At 34.3% G+C, this 20798-nt stretch overlaps 2 protein-coding genes across 16 annotated transcripts; one reads left to right on the top strand and one right to left on the bottom strand.

The window, feature by feature from the left end:
- Positions 1–1126: 1126 nt before the first annotated feature.
- Positions 1127–2732, top strand: LOC140750196 (peptide deformylase, mitochondrial). The gene is made up of 3 exons (XM_073083609.1): positions 1127–1612; positions 1920–2040; positions 2255–2732. The coding sequence occupies exons 1-3, from the start codon at positions 1277–1279 to the stop codon at positions 2452–2454; spliced, it is 657 nt and encodes a 218-aa protein (XP_072939710.1). The 5' UTR covers positions 1127–1276; the 3' UTR covers positions 2455–2732.
- Positions 2728–20752, bottom strand: sw (cytoplasmic dynein 1 intermediate chain short wing). Of its 15 annotated transcripts, none has more exons than XM_073083592.1 (16): positions 20443–20752; positions 19313–19443; positions 18626–18816; positions 18075–18202; positions 16626–16688; positions 15944–15964; positions 14918–14965; positions 12362–12532; positions 11707–11863; positions 9805–10059; positions 9320–9437; positions 8897–9128; positions 6452–6612; positions 5725–5865; positions 5288–5413; positions 2728–4750 (listed from the first exon to the last, which is right to left on the bottom strand). In XM_073083592.1, exons 2-16 carry the CDS (start codon positions 19433–19435, stop codon positions 4589–4591), a joined length of 2097 nt encoding a protein of 698 aa, XP_072939693.1. In that variant the 5' UTR covers positions 19436–19443; positions 20443–20752; the 3' UTR covers positions 2728–4588. The 15 variants fall into 15 exon arrangements, with proteins under 15 accessions (XP_072939693.1, XP_072939696.1, XP_072939695.1 ...); XM_073083595.1 differs by having other exon boundaries at positions 12362–12499; XM_073083594.1 differs by having other exon boundaries at positions 16626–16658.
- Between the last annotated feature and the right edge of the window lie 46 nt (positions 20753–20798).

Here is a 20798-nt window from a genome sequence, read left to right as displayed (position 1 = left end):
AAATGTCGATATCTCAGAATCAGATTCTGATCAATCTGAAAAACAAGAAGATAGCTTTTCCTTATGGGATAATCATCATAAACTTGTAAGCAAGAGTTGGAAAACAGCACAATCAGATGATATAATTTCTGATGAATTATCGATCTACTTGCGAAGTCCAGTAGTAGGAAGGCTCAATGAGAATCCTTTAGAGATTTGGCAAGATCTAAAAGTTCAATTTCCTAAGCTTTATAAGATTGCCTTCAAATACTTAACTATTGTCGGAACTTCTGTTCCATCCGAACGTTTATTTTCAAAGGCGGCTCAAATAGTTAATCAACAAAGAAATAGAATGAAAGGTAAAAGATTAAGTAAACTTTTATTTTTGCAAAGTTTGTCTAAAGAGCATTGGTCTTAAATAGGTAAATTGAAAGTAATTTTTTACAAGTTCATTAAGGCTAAATAATTGTGTCCTTTTTTTTCTTTTACTGTTTTGAAGTTTTGTGATATGTAATAAAACATTTCTATTAATTTGTCGTTTTTGTTTCAATGTAAGTGTAACTCATCTCAGTCATCTCACCACTAGGTGTACTTATTAGAATAGTTCTTAGTAGTACAATTCTATTCAAGTAACACTCATAGAAAATCACCTTTATTACACTACACTAGTTTAGCTATGTTATTATTATTATTATATATAATATTAAACTTTTGTAGAAAATATTCGATATTTAAAAAATATCGATGTTTTCTTTCGATACATCGATAAACATCGATGCTGTGATTCGATGTTATACATCGAATATAAATATCGATATATTTTTTGAGTGGACACCCCTAACTTGCCGTGCTGTCGAGAGCATGTCAAGATAATGTCAATGTCAAAAGTGTTGTCCCATTTTAGGTATAAAATGTCACTTTGGTTGTGGATCTATCTCTCCCTATTACCGTGGTTAAAATATAATGACTTTAGAACAACGCGGACATAAATTAGTGATATTGTGACAAAAGGCTGCACGGGAAGATTGATGAGATTACTAACTTTACGATATTAAAATAGACTAACCGTTTTCGTATCGATATCAGCAATCCAGTCCTATTTGTAAATATTGTCAGACCCAATGACACAGTCTGACACACCGTCATTATCAGCTGTTAACTGTCACTGTCAATGAATTGAAATCTATCAATAAAGTGATGGACCTAAGATAACCTTACCTTATATTTCTCTATAAAACATTTAATTTAACAGTTAACAGTGAGAAAAACTGAATGAACTTTTAATCTTGTTGACATAATGGGAGTATTGAGAAAAACTCTAAATTGGTACGCTCGTCTGTCTCCTAAGCACGGCGCCTCCGCACCGCCCTTCTCGCATGTAGTTCAAATCGGAGATCCAACGCTACGAACCGTGAGCCACACGGTGCCCATAGAAAAAATTAAAGGAGAGGTAGTACAAAATGTTATAAAGAAATTACAAGACGTACTGTTCAGGTACGGTAGTGTCGGGATGTCGGCGCCGCAAATCGGAATCAATCTCAGGATATTCGCTATGAGGCACACTGCAGAGCAAATAGCATCCGTTCAGCCTGAAGTCGCTAAAATGAAAGGCATGAGTGTGGTTCCGTACACTGTGAGTGAGTAAAGAAACTATGATATTTTTAAATATCCATGCATGTCTACTTTTGTTCCTACTTTACTGCTATATATTTAAATTACACACACTACACTGAAATTTACAGTTTTAAGTTTGAGTTAGTGAACAAGTTGAGTTGAGTAGTACAAGGTAAACACTTTGTGTAATTTGTGACATCCATCCATAGCATCCATCAGACCAAAACTCAGCTGTTATGAAGTTGATATAAGGTTCTAACATCAGTTAAAATTAGGTACACAAATATAACTATTAATAAATATTCTCTAACTTTATAATTTTCCAGGTGTTTGTCAATCCCGTTTTAAAAGTGATTGATTATCAAAAAGTAATTCACACAGAAGGTTGTGAAAGTGTACGGTCCTTTGCAGCCGATGTAGCCAGATACAGGGCAGTTGAAGTGTCAGGTAAAATTAACCCCTTAACTTTGAATAATACTTTGCTGTTTATAAGCTTAATTTTCAAATAAATTATTTATAAGTATTCCATATTTATAAGTCGTAGCATTTTTAATAACTTCATTATCAATCTGCTGTATAACTAAACAGATTACAAATGAAGTTTTAACTGGAGTGTTATTGGAATTGAGTAGTTGTTCATACCAGTATTTGATATTTTAAGGTTGGAATGCAGAAGGTGAGCCTCAATCCCAAGTGTATACGGGCTGGCCAGCAAGGATAGTCCAGCATGAGATTGATCATTTGGATGGAAAACTATACACTGATATTATGGACAGAAAAACCTTACATTGTACTTGCTGGGATGAAGTGAATTTATCAAAGGGAAAAGTTGCCATACCCTTTGCTCCTGAATCTGTATAAGAACAAATTTGTAGGATACCAAATTTGTCCCAATCATATTATTATTAGTCAAGAAAAGAAATTATTTGATAAAAGTAAACTCTTTTAAGAAAGATTTTTTATCATATTTATCAAAGTATTTATGACGAACTCACTATATCAATAAACGCTATATGTAGTTCTTTAACACCTCAGGCCTCACCAATTAAAAGTTTTGCCAGTATCCCATTTGTATTTAATAATAGTGAAAGTCACTGTTAAAATAAAGGTGTAGCAATAAAAAGATTTCACAGATGTAAGCAAAGTATTTATTTCATCCATAATATTAAACATTACAATAGCATAAACATAAGTACCGTTTCGTATGCTATGTCATACTCTACCTGTCTTTTAATAAATATATGCTTATGAGTTAATTCAACTATAAAAGAACTTATAACAACAATAATTACATCTTCATAATAACATTCACTTCTATAAAGCTTATTCAGGAAAATGAGCTGCATTTTAGTATTATATCATAGTTTTTAATTATTCTGAAGTAGCCATAACACTAGGATTATAATGTAAAAACATTTAACCGATTTTACGTGCCCATGCATGTCTAAATATTGTCCATTGAAAGAAATGCTTAGCTATGGTTGGCTATCCTGGGCAGATGTAGCTAATGAGCCAATGATGTCACCTAATATATGTCTACCACACTTTCCACAATACTGCTTAGTGTTACATGTGTTACAATATAGAAAATGTGGCAATGGGGAACTTACTACCCAGCTGCATTAAAAATTCTACTATCTGTTTTACTTTTAATAACTTAATGGATTAAGATCACTATAAATATAAAACATTTTTTTTTTCTATATATCAATGCATTGTAACAATTTTATGGAAGTTTAATCTCTAGTAAAATATTTGAGTTTTCTTCAAAAAGTCTACAAAGTATTTTAATCCTATTTATTTTAGTATCAAGCACATGTCTGTTAATATTGTTACCCTTAATAACAACAGGATTGAATAGAAATGAACTATTATAAGGGAGATTATATAATCGAGGCCTCTATTAAAAATGTTTAAACAGTAAATAGATATATGATATAAAAATATATTATGCTATGATACATACTTGAGTAATTGATAATACTTTACCTAATTTTTTCTACCTATCTTTCGGATAAGTAACATGTACAGATAAAGTACACAACTATAGTAGTTGGATTCACATTAAAATAATATGTGCAATAAACTAGTAGGTTTCTATTCAGTTCAAATAAAAAATTGTTAAGTTTATACTTTATTGTTTTCAAGTCACTGAGACCTATTATTCAATGATTAGTTATTATTTTTCCTTTTATAAGAGAACTATGTCGAACTATTTAACAAAATAATAAATTGTGTTCTAATATAAACCAAGCTTAAATGGAAGTGCAGAGGTTATAAGGAGCGTGCATAGAAATTTTCTAAAAGATTGAAGTAAATTTTGATAGATAATTGTTTATTTATCTAATAGAAAATTACGAGTACATACATACATATAACATACATAACAGTTTGTGCTGAATATTTGTAGTCCATTTACATACATGCTATAAATTACGATTTTTCGGAATGTATAAGTAGCCAACTATTGATGCTATATGCTAATATTTATGCTAATGATGAAATGATAATAATGAATGACACTACTTATATATTGTATATTTAAGAGACACAGTATATATTTTTTGAGTATTTAATAACGCACGCTCCACACAAGATCTAACTAACCATTCCTTTGTTATCATCATGCCAAAAATATTTTTCTCATGATTAGTTCTGTTCTATGCCAATGAAGAACATCTTATCTTCCAGTTAAAACATCTATCCTTCTTTTTAAATACAAATATGCTGGCTAGTCCTATCCAGACTTATCATTTATTCAATGTAGCTGTAAATGCCATAATAAACATTTTGAAAAATATAAATGTTAAAGATGTTTATTCATTCTTAGATGATTCCAATAAGCGCCATTCAGAGAACCACTTTTTCAATTATAAACATCGAACATTACTTGAAGTGCAACGTCATCGCCAGCGGATACCTAGAGGCTGTATACATACACAGACATCACCTATATTCAAGAATCCTTCAAGTATGCCTATCTTCGCAAGTGAAGTTACCGCAGCGGGTTGCTGGCGAGCGAGGAGAGGCTGTTGAGCGAGGGCGGGCCGCTGGCGAGGCTGAGGCGGTCCGTCTCCTCGTCCGCCTGGTTGTTGCGCAGCTCCTGCAGTGTGTACACGAACTTGCTCCATTCGTCGTGGCGCGGCTGCCACACGTGCTGTACGCAAATACAATTTTTGGTTTCAATTTAATAATTTAAATTTTATTATTAACTAGTATTAATCTTTTATCAATTAGTATTACGAACATTATGTTGATTATTTTTGCCAAATATTGGAATGTTATAATAATTATTCGTAGTTGTAACATAATTGTTAGTAAAATAAGCTTGTATTTTATGGTAAATAGGTTATTAGGAGTTTATTGTGTGTCTTGGGGATTACCAAATCCAGAGAAGGTGAGTTCGAAATCAAGTAAGTAATAAGTAGCTTGAAGAATAAATTGGAAAATTTTATTATTAATGTATGTTTTATACCATAATTTTCATAATTATCAAGAAATAAATGACTATAAAGCCACTTCATGTAACAATGTAACTACTGTCCATGGATATATTCCATCAAATTAACGTAGAAAAAGATTTCCACGTGTAATTGTTTGCAACTGAATTAAGTTGGAACGCTTCACATAAACCACACCATATTTCTACGAGAAACGGAATGTAGCAGTGTACGTGTAGGATGGCGTGTGGTACCTCAGCGAGCTCGTAGACGCAGATGCGGCCGGCGTCGTCCCCGGCGGTGAGGTGCGCGCCGCCCGGCGTCCACGACACGCGGTTGAAGGCCGCGCCGCCCTCCGCCACCACGCTCGCCACCGGCACCTGCACACGCGACGTTGTTACCGCTGTTTATTCATATACACCATGCTATGTATCTTACGTTATATGTTAATCAAACTAATATACAAATTATAAAATAAAGCATCTTAAACTTGTACTTTACTGCTGTAAAACTTTCGTTTATTAATCGTTTATACAGATGTACCTGTATCTAAATGTTTTTCAAACGTACTCTTAAAATATGAGTTACATTTACTACTACTACATTACACATTAAAAAGATGTATGAAAAAATGTGATTGTGATGTAATCCACGTTTAAATATATTTTAAATCAATTCAGGACGAAGTTACCTCAGTATCTCTATTAAGATTCCACAAATCTAATCTGCCAGCAGCATCGGCGGCTGCGAACAGTGCAGGATGCGACGGCGACCAGCGCACGTCGGCAACATAATCGCCACTGTCTTCAAACGAGTACAGTGCCTTATTCTCCTAAATAAACATTTTATAGTATTATATTATATGTATCTAGCCTGATTAAGCAATAAGTAATAATAAATGATTAACAATAGTGGTTATAATAAAAAAATGGTTAATAGTTAAAATAAAAACGATGGTTAATATTTAATGAGATTACAACAAACAGACACAAAGTACTATAACTTAATTTTAAAGATCTGGTAACAAATAAATAAATATTATTAGAATTGACTACTCCATGGCTCCACTGTTCTGTTACATAAATGTTTGCGCGTACATTGGCAGGTAGTGGCCAACCTTTGCGGTGTTATTTTAAAATGGCTAATTTTCGGTTCAAATTTAATATAATTTATTACTTTAAAGCTTAATATATGTTATTGTACGTATTTTTACTGAAAGTAAGACACTCCGGTCGTTCGATTTCCTTGCCGGGCATTATCTTTGCATTTATTGCGGGATAGGGACACGCGTTAACGTCGGCCGTGCTTCAGACGAACTAAACAAAATAAGATCTCCCTTTTAAAGTGAGTTGGTATTTTGCGAGATGCCTCTTGTTCGGCGAGCCGACATCTATTAGTATTCTCGACAGCGTGCCCACCTTGAGGCTCCACAGCTTGACGCTCCAGTCCATGGAGGCGGTGAGGTAGAGGTGCGAGAGGTCGACGGCGCCGGGCGCGGCGTGGCACGACACGCCGGTGACGGGCCCCGCGTGCGCCTCCACGCACTCCGCCACGCCCGCGCGCTGCCCGTGACGACAACCTGCGGACATAATGGAGGAACTTTATAATCGCCAGCCACACGTATCTAAACGATGATTTAAAATTCTGGTAGTAGCAGACTAAGGTCTAAGGACTAAGGTCGAAGGCCCGGGACGGAAAGTTGAATGAAAGCCCCCAGTCTAAAAAGCTCGCCTGCGATTCTGTGACCTCATTTTTCACTGACTTATACACATTTCATAGATTGTTTGGTTCTCACGACCTTTTTTTAGCAAGGGGCGGACCCTCAAATAAGCCGCTAGAGAATCCTGGGTCTGGGTGTTTTTATACTCGTCAATGTATTATATTCATCCTAGAAACGAAATCGTAGTGGGACTGTGAGTGTAAAAGCATCTTTAAAAAAAGAAAAAAATATGAAAACCATGAAACTATTTTACCATATCCACATCCACCAAAGCTAAATAGGATATGCTTTGAAGGTGTGATGAGTGAGATAGGTATGCTACACTTTGCGACGAATGCGCACTACTATATACATAATATGTAGTCTATTTGCCGCAGATTCTGAGCTGACATTGCTTTGCCACATTTTAAAAGTGAGGTCTGTTTGAAGTCTGTACTTCTGTGAGACATTCTAACTTAAGCCTCAAAAGAGGTAACTCGAAAATCACATGTCAAGTCAAATTTCTTGTTCTTTGTTCTTTTAACGTCAGTTACTCATGCTCATAGACAATATTGACCCAATAAAAAAAAAAGTGAGCTGTCACGGGACGCCTGGCAGATGTGAAACATCGACATTATTTTGTAAAAGTAATATGCAGAAAAGAACATATTGTGATAGGAACTAAATATGTCATAATGATAAAATGAAATATTACGATTTTTTTCCAGATAACGATGACTATTTATTGAATAAACATTTATTATCATTAAATACAAAAATTTACGAATTTATTTCAAATCGTGACTACTTAATTCGCACAGTCGATTGCGCATGGCGACGCGTCGACACACCGTACACACTACTGCATATATAGACTGTATATATACCATCGTATAGCGTGGCATGCGTCGCCGTCATGCGTCGCCACGCCAGAAATCGGTTTTACGTGCGGCTATAGATGTTTCACATCAAAAAGTGTGTGTGTGTCAGCTACGACGCACGATTGGAGTTTACTCCTTACGAATGATAATTATGATATATATCGAATAGAAAAAAGGGTAGGTAAATGAACGCATCTGCTAAAATGAAAAGAGAAACAAACATATATCTGTAATTATTCGGATTATTTATATTACTTCAATAATGCGTATTACATAAAGTATGTTACAAAATAATATAAAATAGCGCCATCTAGTGGCAAGTTTTATAAATTGTAAGTTTGCAAGTTTATCAATCTATGTATTTTGGTTCCAAATATTATAATGGTAACTTAATATAATTGTTTATAAATAACTTAATATAAATTTTAATATAATATAATTATTTATATTTAAAACAATGTTAAACGTTTTATAACTTAAAACTTAATAATTATAATTTCTTTGCCATCTATAAAATATCCTTGTTGCAATTTACGGATGAAATTTATATGAGACTCAATAAACATGTTATTATATGTAATTTGGATTGTTTCTGAATGTTTTATAATTCTAGAATTCATTTAAAACGTATTGCTAATTTTATATAACTTATTTTGAACATAATTCATTAGCAATAATTCTGTAATAAATATTAAATAATACTGTTTTGATTTTGCCCGTTTATCGTTGATAGATGGTGCTGATCAATAATGCATCCATTTTTATAAGTTAAATTAATATATCAGTAACTTACAAAAGCCTCTTTATGTTAAAAACTTATTTTGCTAATATTATATCTTATTCAATTGCTTATTGATTTTATATGTTACTCTTCTTTAAAAACGTTCTTAAAAGATTGTTAATCATATTATGGCGCCAATGTTCATATTTTTCACAGTGTTTATAAATGATCAAACCTATAACTTAATTTATGCAAAAATGTAAACAAATTAGTTAATGACGTTTTAATGTTTTATATATTGCTAATTATTTTTATTGTAATAATTACTTTCATATGGGATTTGAACTTACTGTATTTTACATTAATAAAAGTACTCTTGATTCATATTTTGGTTTCCGTTACGCCTCAACTTTTCGTGTTACACTTGATTTTACTCCTCATAAAATTTCCGTACCGGGCCTTATAACTCAAATCGTTTCTTAAGGAGTAAACTCCAAAAATTATGTAAACTATATATCCACTTGCTACAATTATCAAAAAAAATAAACATGTTTAAACTTACCAGTATAAATATTTCCGTCTTCACTACCCAGGACGAAATTGTTCACATCTCCATGAGGGAATCCCATGGAGGTAACTGCGACTGCTTTGCTTTGTCGGTGCTGGAGATCCAGGGTCTCTTGCGGCTGGGACAGCATGTCCAGCGACCACGAGCACATGCGCCCGTCAGTGGACACTGAGATCAGGTTATGGGCGTTCTGGCTACCCACTACTGATAGGCAGTAGACTGGATGCTGGGCAAATATAAAGATTGTGTGTTACGAAATGAACAAACACCTTGCATGTATTGGCAATTGCATATTATTGACTTTGAATAAAATATGTTAGCAATATCGCACGAGGATTTAGAGGAGCACCTATCAGTCTCCATTTTATACTGGTTACGAATATAATTGAAAACTTAATTAAATATTAAATAACTTACTGTGTGCGCGAGCGAAGACAGCGGCGTGCGTTGTATGGGTGTTCGTTTCTGCACACGATTGTCCCACAACACGATCTGACCAGAGTATGTACCGCCCAGGATTAAGTTCGGATGGAACCTGTGTATAAAGTATACATTGTTGTTAAATAGAAATTAATGATTATAGTCCACCACACTTATCCGATTTTCTATGGACTCCAACCAATAAGAGAATATACCACTTTATTACAATCTAACCCAGTTATTAATGAATACGATCATAAATTGCAACTGATTCATGCTATTTTGCTTACCGTGTTTGAATTCAGTGTAGGGTTTCACGAAAAAATATCTTTCTTTTTCATTCAATTTATTAAATTACTTTTCTATGTATCCCTCACACACTCGATGACGCGGCCGGCACGGCTCATGAACTTCTGGAACTCCGCAGACAGCAGGATCGTCTGCTTCTCGTCTCGATTCTTACCTTTATAGCGTTGCCTCACCTGGCGAACGTGGCGCTCATGACGGGCGACTGGCAGTGGAAGATGTCCTCGGGCGTGGACTTCTTGAACTTGGTGTTCCAGACGAGGCACACGCCGTCCGGGTCGTGCGGCGCGTCGTCGCTGTTGTGGTAGGAGGCCAGCATGAGCTCCGGGTGCGCGGCCGACCAGTCCAGGCAGGTGACGCAGCGCCCGCGCGACCACCGCTCGTCGTAGAACGTGCGCACCAGCGACAGCCGCGCGTCCGACTTGTCGTCCCTGGGGAACGGAATGGAGCGTTAGGTCGCTTGTCCCCTGCACCGTCACCGAGCCGATACCGATAATTATTAGTAACGGCGCCAAAGTAGCGTACACACATTTACAGCACCGTGATCCGTCCGCCGATATTTCGACTAGATCGGCGTGACCGCTAGATCGGCACCGAGATTTTGACGGGCCGATGTGCCAGCAATATAAAACACGTTGAAACTTCTCCGTACACTGTTGTCGCACGCCGATATCGATCGAACAAAGTAAACCGCCGATATCGATATCGGTCGCGGTGGACAAACTATCGCCGTCGGGACATATTAAAATCGGCCCGAAATAAATCTCGTTCTCGCTATCGGCTCGGTGACGGTGCGGTGGACAAACGGATTTACGATTCTAATCGGTGAAAAATCACGATTCTAACAGTGGTGTTAAAATTATAATTAAAAACATACATAGCTTAAATGTCGTAGAATTTCAAGCATGCAAATTTATTGAATAAATACGCATGAGATGCATAAAGTTTTTCTCTACCCACCGATTAAAACGTGGCATCATCATATCTTTAATAACACCACATTAAAAAGTGGGAGTATTCTAACCTATGTATTACTACATATTATAATTAAAAATATGAAGACTATAATGTCAATGACATTACATTTAAATTTCTCACATAAAAAAGAAAAAGGTTTCGTTCAATTACCACAGGTCTAAAAAAACAAAAGTATAATTGCACATCTTACCAGAAACCCCATTGGAAAAACGGACAGAATGACGATAAATATAACCAACGGCGGACTATGGTTGTCGGAGGCCCGGGGCGGATATGAATGGAGGCCTCCAAAAGTGTAAAAAGTTTATTTGATTTGATTTTATAAAATGACAAATGTGTCATATAATTAATCGCCTGTGATTCGGTGACTTTTTTCGCTGAGAGATACACATTTCACGGATTGTTTGGTTCCGACGACCTTTTTCTTAGCAACTGTGTTTGGAGGCCCCCCAGGATCGGAGGCCCGGGGCGGACCGCCCCTTCCACCCCACCCCCTTACGCCGCTAGAGATGTGCACATGGCACCTACAATAATCCTAGTATTTCTCAATAAATTACTAAACACTGAGTTTTTGATTTACATCATACAGATATCATTGAACTTTTGACTATAGTTGACTGAAGATGCTTTTCAACTTCTGAGACACAACCTAGAATACCTCTCTTTGATGAATATGAGTAACCACTATAATTTATAAATTAAGTATGACACTATAGTGTCATACTACACTGTAGTGTCATACTTAATTTAAGGTGATAGGTTATAACTCATAACCATTATATCATCTTTAGGAACTTATGGAAGGTGGTAGATCCCCTTGTGGTTCGACTTCGGCGGCACCACTGCCTATTTCTGCCTAATAACAGTTCCGTGTTCAACAATGTGTTCCGTTTTGAACGGTGTGGTAAGGGAGACATACTTTTCCCAGGCGTTCCTAGGCTTAGTCCTCAGGGGTAGCGGCGCATCTGTGGCCGCCCTCAGGTAGGAATATCTAAACCTATCTGGGGTTGATTACAGATGTCCATGGGCGACAGGAGCCACTTACCATCAGGTGGACTGCGTGCTCGTCTACTTCTCCTATATTATAAAAAAAAGCTTACTGTGCATTCTCGTTGTCGCCGCCACCGGTGTAGTCGGTGTAGATGTCGACGGACTCAGCGAGCGCGCGCTCGATGACGCGGCCGGCGCGGCTCATGAACTTCTGGAACTCCGCGGACAGCAGGATCGTCTGCTTTTCGTCCGTGCTCAGCTCGCGGACTGCAATGTGAACAAATACCATCACATTACAGAACAGATTACGATCTAGCTGAAGGTGAAAGCTAAGCAACATTTGGTGCAGTTAGATGGATGAACGCTATTGGTTAAGATTCACCCGCGTTTCCATGTTTCAGAGAACCTCTTACATATTAGGTGTTGATTTTTATCATTGGTCAGCATTGATAAGAGTCGTTAATTTTTTTTGAAGACTCATAAGCAGTTTGGAATCATCCGTAACGGTTGGCTACAAATCCGTACTTTACTACAACAATCCACATAGGACACCCATGTCCTATAATGGAATAAAAAGGTGTTACAACCTTTCATGGAAATCAGAGGTGCATGTCTGCTTTTTGATATTTAATCCCAGGATAAGACATCGATAGCAATAGGTTAAGATCTTCATACGGTCTTTTAGCCATGACAAAAAGACATCTCCAGTGGGATGGTAACAAAACAACATCCACATATCCTTATTTAAAATAAACAGCGACTCACTCTTCTTCTCCTTCTCCTCCTCCTTCTTCTCCTGCGGCGCGGCGGTGACGGCCGGCTGCACCTCCTTGACGGTGGGCAGCCCGTGCGGCAGGATGCCCGGCGGCAGCTTTCCGTGGAACGCCGCCTCCTCGTCGTCGCCTTGCCGAGCGCCGTCCCCGTCGAATGTAAGTACTGGACGGTGAATAAGAATGGCCCTTGCCGCGCGCGAGTGTACACGTACCACTGACTTATTTTGTGGCTTACGATCGCTTTTACCACTGACTTACTGTATTTACGGTTGCTTTTCGGTCCCTTTTTTTTATATAGGTAGTGTTAAAAAATCATTATGCAAAATGTGCTTGTTTAAAATATTTTCTCTACTTTTTATAGTTTGTTAATGACAATAATGTGTTAGATTGATATAATGGTAAAAATGGTTATTAAATGTACCATTTTTATTTCGTCGTTCAGTTAAGTTTAAGATCTTAAATTCTTTTCAACGTCACTTATCCTTCTACTTTTTTCAAAATATCGTTTATTATTATTATTCAAAGCACATTTATTTTTAATAATTATTATTTGTGGTATATAAGTCAGTCGTACGTTTGTGTATAACTTCATGAAGTTATGTATCGCCATAAACTTGATGTGTGATATCCGTGCGATTACATTGCTATTAAACTGAAGGTTACAGAGCGTGCTTGCGTGCGGACGTGACATATATGGCAATTTTTAACTAATATTTATTTTTAATTGCTTTAAAATTAAAGTTAACTAGACTAATTAGAAAATAACTTCATGAAATTATAAAAATGAGGTATGCGTATTTCAGTTTTAGTGGTTATGTTTTTCAACAACACCATCTAACTACTAGCGGTCTAAATGAATATAGAGGTCATACGCTACTGAAGATTATGCATGAAGCTCAAGAATACATAAGCAGTTTTATCCTACTAGAGGTTATTTCTATATAATAGTTGTTATAAGTGGTGCGCTTAAACATATCACAACATATTTGCGATAGAGGTTTTGAAAAAACTACTACTAAGAAATTAAAATTTATAATCAACCTGTACGGGAAGTGGCAAGCCAGATTTCTAAGTACTTAAATAATGTTTTGGCCAGTCATGCCTGTTGAAACAATGGCAAAGTTTGTCGACATTACAACGTAATAAACTCATACCTAATATAGTAACGAACTTAACAAATTTAAATATATTATACAATTACCTACTGAATAAAATCAATATCGTTCAACTATATTTTTGGACTTTCAGCTACAGGGTGTTCATAAGAATACAATAAAATAATTGTAGTATGATACTTCTACTCAAAACTAATTATTTTCATACAATAAAAACTGCTTTTATACTCTTGGCGTTTAGAATATTTTTAAATGTCTGTATGAAATGTAGGACAGTTCTACAAAATGATCATTATTATTTTATGATAATTATAATTATTATGATTTTTCTTGATTTATAGCATTAGCACTGTGTAGCATAAGCAATGTTTTCACACGTTCAGATGACACACCTTTTGGCTCAAATTTGCTGAAACTGGCATGCCAAGTTTTCAATACAAAATGTATAGTGTTCTTGTATCGCATTTGTCTAAATGTGATTCTTCAAGCTATATAGCTATAGCGTTTTACTTTCAAATGGCAATGATTGTAACATTTTTGCTCACAATTTGAGTAAATTATGATTATTAAATATGTATTTTACACTTTAGCTATATTATTCGTCAGTCTGTTTCATGTATTTGGGAGTTCATTACAACTCAAAGAAAAAAGTAATAATATTTTCGGATATAATTACTGATATTAAACTATATTATTTATACTAGAAACGGACTGAAAAATGAATAACTTAAACTATAAATTAAATAAAACGTCTAGCTTGAGCTTTAGCTTATTCCGTTACCAGTCCAAAAACGAATTTACTTAAAGAAAAAAATCAAAATACAACACACAAAAATAGTAAATTAAAGCATTAAATTCGTGACAGAAAGCTTAAAATAAAGTACTAAAATAGGCAAAATCTTCCCGAGCTCTCCACTAGAGAGATAATGTCTCATGAAAACTCCATAAATATATATATCATTATACAAAAACAATATACCTATGATAAAATATGATGACGGACTGTCATGCATACATATAAACATAAATAATTCTGTCACATGCAATTATACCTTCATCGATACAATAAAACTAATTGGTTGACAAGCTAATTTGAGCGCATAATATAAACGTAAACACAAAATATTCAACTTGCCACCAAATTGTAAACATATACAGGCTGATACCAAAAAAATAAAATCGTAACTTTATACACACACAAACACAAAATGCAAAATATATAAGCGTAGCACAAACCTGTATATATCTACTACAACTTTCTATATGTGTGCTAAATTAAATGTTGTTGTTAGCGACTATACTGATAAATAGCGTTACGTATATGAAGAAAGGTAAGTTACGATACAAAACATGCTCAGTGACAGAGGCACAGGCTCTACGAAGGGCGAATTTAGTTCAATGATTTGTTCTTATGATTCGGAATTGAAACCTACCTGTAAACTCGTCCTCCCACTCTAAACCCGGGTTTAGATTGTACTCATCTTGAAAAAAGGGAGGAAAAACAAAAACAATGTCAGTATTTTTCGATCATTATCATATATAAAAATCAATTTATACATATATTAGCGCATCAAGAGTGCTTTGTAATTTACAGCATGGTTTGAGACTCCACTTAATATAACTACAAAACCGACAATTTTGTTCGCTAGTCTCATTGATGAATTTAGAAGCCGAATAAAATATGGCACCAGTTCTACAAACTAAGCCTGACATCAACAAGTACACATTACGTGTAGACGTTTAAATAGCTGTTTGAAATTTCAATAATTTTGTTATTATATAAACCAATAATTTACCCAATAAAATTAGTTTTAGGATTATCCATGCATTGCTTGCAGAACTAGGTCCAACGCGTTCTGTACTTGTCAGTCTTTTAGTTTTATAAAATGGGTCCGAATGTTAAGACCTGTGCAATGTGTTAGTCGAATCGAAAGGGTCAGTCAGCGTGAGATGATATGGCGATCCCCATACCACCACCATAATCGATATACACATATTTATTACTATAAGTATATTCAGTATATTTCTTGAATCATAAAATATTTGCGGCCAAAGTGGTCCGTATACCACGTGGAGAACTCTGGAAGGCCACATTTTTATCCTTTTAAAATTGGTAATGGAATGTATAACCACATCATACGACGATGCGTTAGTCCCGAGATTTATTCATCCCTATCTGTAGACAATGTACCAGATTTCTTGATAAATATTGATTATTAGCCAATTAATATAATAACAAACCAAGTGTTCTTAAAATTATCGAGTAATCTGGCTCAACCGCACCTAGGATGTTAGTAGGAAATAACTAGAAGCGTGATAGGAAGAATTCACTATGTACAAGATACGATGACCTTATATCTCTAAGATTTATAATACAACCGACACCAAGTTATATGCCGAAAAGTGAAGATTTGTTAGGGAGAAATGACAGAAAGCATCCGTGAGGAATAATGACTTACCGTAGTAATCAGTTGCGTGTGCTAAAAAGGGATAAAAAAAATAAAAACGAGTCGTCAGTAAAAATATACATTGCAAAACTGTCTTATTGTGAAATGTATTCATTTATTTAAGTACCCTTGACTGAAATATAAAATATATCTTCGCTTTTGTAGAGAAAAGAGATTTGTTTTGTCAACAATCTTTAACTCTTTATTAACTATAAAATCTCAAATTTGTAAATATTTTGTCATATTTTTAATTAAATGTGTAATAAATAACAATGTAATGATATACACAATGGTATTTATGTTAATAATGTTATGAAAACATGCGAAATTCCCATCGGTACACAAAAAACGGAACATGCTTTATATTTTTAAGTCCCCAAATTTATTAACGGTAATTGTTCATGCAATTTGTCTTATTTTTGATAATGGCATAACCAATATAGGTTGTATGAATAAAAGTTAGAAAATTGGTCATGGATAATCTTAGTTTTGGTTTTATAAATATTGCCTTTTTCAATGGATAAATTAAGTATGATATTTAAAATAATCATGAACAAATTACAAGACAATATCTATAGGGTTCCACAAAAATAGGTAAGATCAACAAAAAAAGTGAACATGCTGTACATAAAAGGTACAAAAACTATGTTTGTGGAAAATGTGCTTATGTGAATGTTAATAACGTAGAGATTACCTTTTCGTGGCCGCCACCAGTCCTCCATGTATCCTGCAAGCGGTGATGTATTGGAAGAGCAGCCTTTTTTTATGGTAGCACAAACACAAACATTGCACCAAAGACTCATACAGTATTTACTTTTACGTTAATCATTTATGACGAGAGTACATGGACAGTACAGACATGAGAGAGACGGCACGTGGCAAGCAAAGAAACAAAATTTTGCGTGAAAAGTTTGCAGCTTGAACTTCTAACAATGTTTACTCTATTTCTAAAACAAAATCAATTGTACTAATATTAACTTTCCTGATAGTGATGAAGCAAAAAATGGTGTTATTCATTTACATTACTTGTAGGAACAAATTGTTTTAAGCCACAGAATGGAAGGCCAAAAAAGGCATGTGAAAAGTAAATACTGCTTAAATAACTACAGATGTCATTGGTTATTGTAGAGAAATGGTTTCATTTGCAAATACTACCTTCTACAAATCTTACTATAATGAACTATAAACTTAGCTTTAATCTGACCATGATAAGAACTCTTTCCTATACTTTTATAATTGTGAAATAATGAAATGTTTCTAATTTTATTTACACCTTTAAGACTTCCAAACTAAATAAACATCTCTATGTATGATACGAAAAAAGCTTTATTGGCCCAGTAAATTAAACCTTGTAAAAATAGTTTTATAAGTAAAACTATTTGGTGATTTTAATATTTTTAAATTTACTCATATTTGCAAATGACCCTGGTTAACAACCATCACCCAGACATCACAGTTAAACTTTATTAATTTATTAATAAAATCATTTTCCATTTTAAAACAAATTCTCAAATTACAAATGAAAATGCCAAATTAAAATGTGTAAAACTACACGAAATAAACTAAAAACAAAAACATAATAAGCTTTCCGAAAATTAACATTTGAGAATCTGTATAATTGCCCTAAAAAGTCAGATTTTGATATAAAACTCTGGCTCCAAAGGGCAAAACACAAAACACTTTATAGTAAATTATACACACACACTGTATATGAAGTGATGCAGTGATCTATTTAATATTTTACAAAACACTACATGGTGTTGATTTTTATAACATTTTTTTTTTATATTAAAAAATATGATAAAACTTAAACTGGGAAAATGAAATAAAGATATTTTATTTTTAATAAATAAATTAAAAATATATTGAAGTTTATATAGTTAAATTATAACAGTAAATATTAATTATTATGTTTTGAACTGATCTCAGTTCGATAGAAACATCTATCATATAATTTTAAAGAATTATGTGCCAAGTATTATATGCCCAATTAAATTTATCACTAATCCATAATATTAATTGTATGTTAAACATCTCAGTTATTTTCAAATCAATAGTTGTTAAAACAGGCACACATTCATCAAACTCAGTCTTTTAATATCGTCAAATGTTTTTTTGTATTTGTTAGAAAGAGTTAGCTTACCATCTCGCAGCTCGGTGACACCTGACGCTGTTGTTTGGGTCTGCTTAGCATATGTAACATTCTCCTTGGGTGGAATGTCAGTAGATTGTACTGACACCACTTGTAACTGTGGAACCTTCTTTGGCCCCCTGGAAAGGTAATAGGACTCAAAATGATAAAGGGCTACAATTTTAATTGGTTGTGTATATGTTAAAACTACTTAAAACTATTAAAACTCATGTTAAGACTTTTCAATGTATTTTTAGATGATATGGGAGATAAAAAAAATATAGTGTATAAAGTGGTTGTAAGTATGACATTACTAGATATAATTATGAATACTTCAAAATAATATGTATAGTTCATATTTGTTAAAAAAATCAATTATTGCAGTCTGTTGTAGTATACATTATTACTTTAAATGAGAATCAAATCATCAGTTAGGATTTATGTCAATAACAGAGAGAATGTTATTTATTTGTGCTAAATTTAAGTTGCTGACTTTAACAATAAATAATTGCTATATGAATGTATGACATACATATTGTGTATAACTTATAATATAAGCTTACCCATGCGGAGGTAAGCTAGACTTGTCAGTGTGTGGCAAACTGGCATCGGGTGATGCTGTCTGTGGTGGTGTGAGTGACGTCATAGAGGACAGGGAAGAAAGGACGTCCTTGACGGGCGCCACGCCCAGCGAGGACAGCATCTCGTCCAGGTCGCGGCGGCTGTCCAGGCTCGAAGCCGCGGACGCGCGTTGCTACGGATAATAAAGTTCCAACATTTAAAAATAATGTACATTTTTAACCAACTACAAAAAAGGAGGAGGAACCAACATTTATTTCAATTACTTTTTAATTTGTACATAGAAGTCAGTTGTATTTTCTTGTTAATATTTTTGTAGAATACCTTGATATGCTTATTATGAATGCATATTGAATGTGCCTTTGACTGTTTATGCATTTACATAGACAGCTACTACAGTGGTGGAGTTTTGACGTTATCGTTTGGAGGTATCATCAGGAAGGTATCATAATTCGATAACATACATTTCAGCTTAATTGCTACTGGTAGTATCTATGGCAGACTAACAAGGGCTTATTTTAACCTTAACCACTCAAGATTAAATGCAACCCCCTTGTCTGTGAAATTTAAGAACCTGGACTAAACCACCATATTTTTGGAGTTAGATTACACAAATATTAAATGAAAATTGCATAAAAGACTATGTACTTTAAAAAAATTATAAAACATACCAATGCTTCTTCTGCATCTTTCTGTTCCTTCTCCCTGCGACGGCGATCTTTTTCCTCACGGAGAGCTTGGAGCTTCGCCTTCTTGCGCTCCAGCTCTGCCTTGCGATCAGACATGCTCGACATTTTGGCTTCTGAAATATAAAGTCTCCAAGTAGTTATTTTAGGTTATTTATGTTCTTAACCAATTTCTTATGTTATGATCTTTATATAAGAGTTTTTAAAGCAATAATAATTAGTCATTATCTAACTATGTAAACAATAATGGATTTCAATTAAAGGCACTTGTTAATATTAAAATCAATAACAAAACAATTATGTATTTACTTCATGACATTACACATTACACAAGATCATACTAATACATATATGCAAAATTAAGTATGGTCCAAGTAAAACTGCTAGTTCACTCTGAAGATAGAAATGAATTGCGTCGCCATAGCAAATTGTATGACTACACCTGCTCGCAACAACTTCATAGCAGAGTAGCAGTTTGGAACGGACTATACCCTTCTGTCTACTTTGTAGATGTAGGCCATCAACTAGTTGAATTTCAATTTGTAAGCAATTAACAGTCTTACTTGACCTATACAGCACCTCATGATTTATGTTATATATAGATATAAATAGATTTATTTACGATAAGTATATCATAATACACAACAAATATTGTTATTGTTAAAAAATAAATAACCATGTTATATTTTACTGTATACTTATTTTATACAGTAAAACAAATATTCAATTTAAAGATAATTTCACACTGATTTTATAACTAAATGTGAGAGTTTGCTGAAAAGTGCTCTTATTTTGCCGTCGACTTAAAGTTCACATTAGCATACTAGTATTAGTAAACCCACAGAAAGAAACAAATTCAGCAACATAAATGTAAAATTCAAAACATAAGTGTATATAGACCTTTACGGTAAAGATACATGTTAGCTGTCGTTTATTTGGCCGGCTAGTATTACATGAATCCCTCTATTGATTTTCAAATACTGTGCTATAGAATAAAAACTCTAGAACTGCAACCCAAGTATTGATTAGCATTTTGACAGCACACGACCGATCTATAGAAAGCAGCCACTGAGATCACCTAATGACTCATTCCAATAAGAAATTGCATTCCTTACCTTTAATTAGGTCTCCGATTACACTATAATAACCATTTTTCAACTAAACAAACAAACAAATGCCGATAAAACGTGGCAAACGAGAAATGTAGAATATTATGTAGGTAACGGGAATAAAGCTGCAATGCGACATATACGTTAAAACCGTAAACTATCTACCTCTTTATTCGTATAGCGCGACAGCTGTTTAATTAAGAACATATGTTAATCAACGAAATTGGGCACTATAAATCGATATTTTCATAAAAATCCAGAATAAAAAACAAGTATTGCCGAAATATCTTGGTCTCAAAATGTGAGCAAATTATTATGTTGCCATATACAATTAAAATTTCCACAATTTCATGTCCTCTCTA

Source organism: Epargyreus clarus, unplaced genomic scaffold (assembly GCF_041222505.1).
Source record: "Epargyreus clarus isolate Ecla_fem2 unplaced genomic scaffold, WU_Ecla_fem_2.2 ptg000019l, whole genome shotgun sequence".
In the NCBI taxonomy this organism is placed as follows: domain Eukaryota; kingdom Metazoa; phylum Arthropoda; class Insecta; order Lepidoptera; family Hesperiidae; genus Epargyreus; species Epargyreus clarus.
The sequence above is the reverse complement of the archived record's forward strand: the minus strand, read 5'-3'. Positions and strand labels throughout refer to the sequence as shown.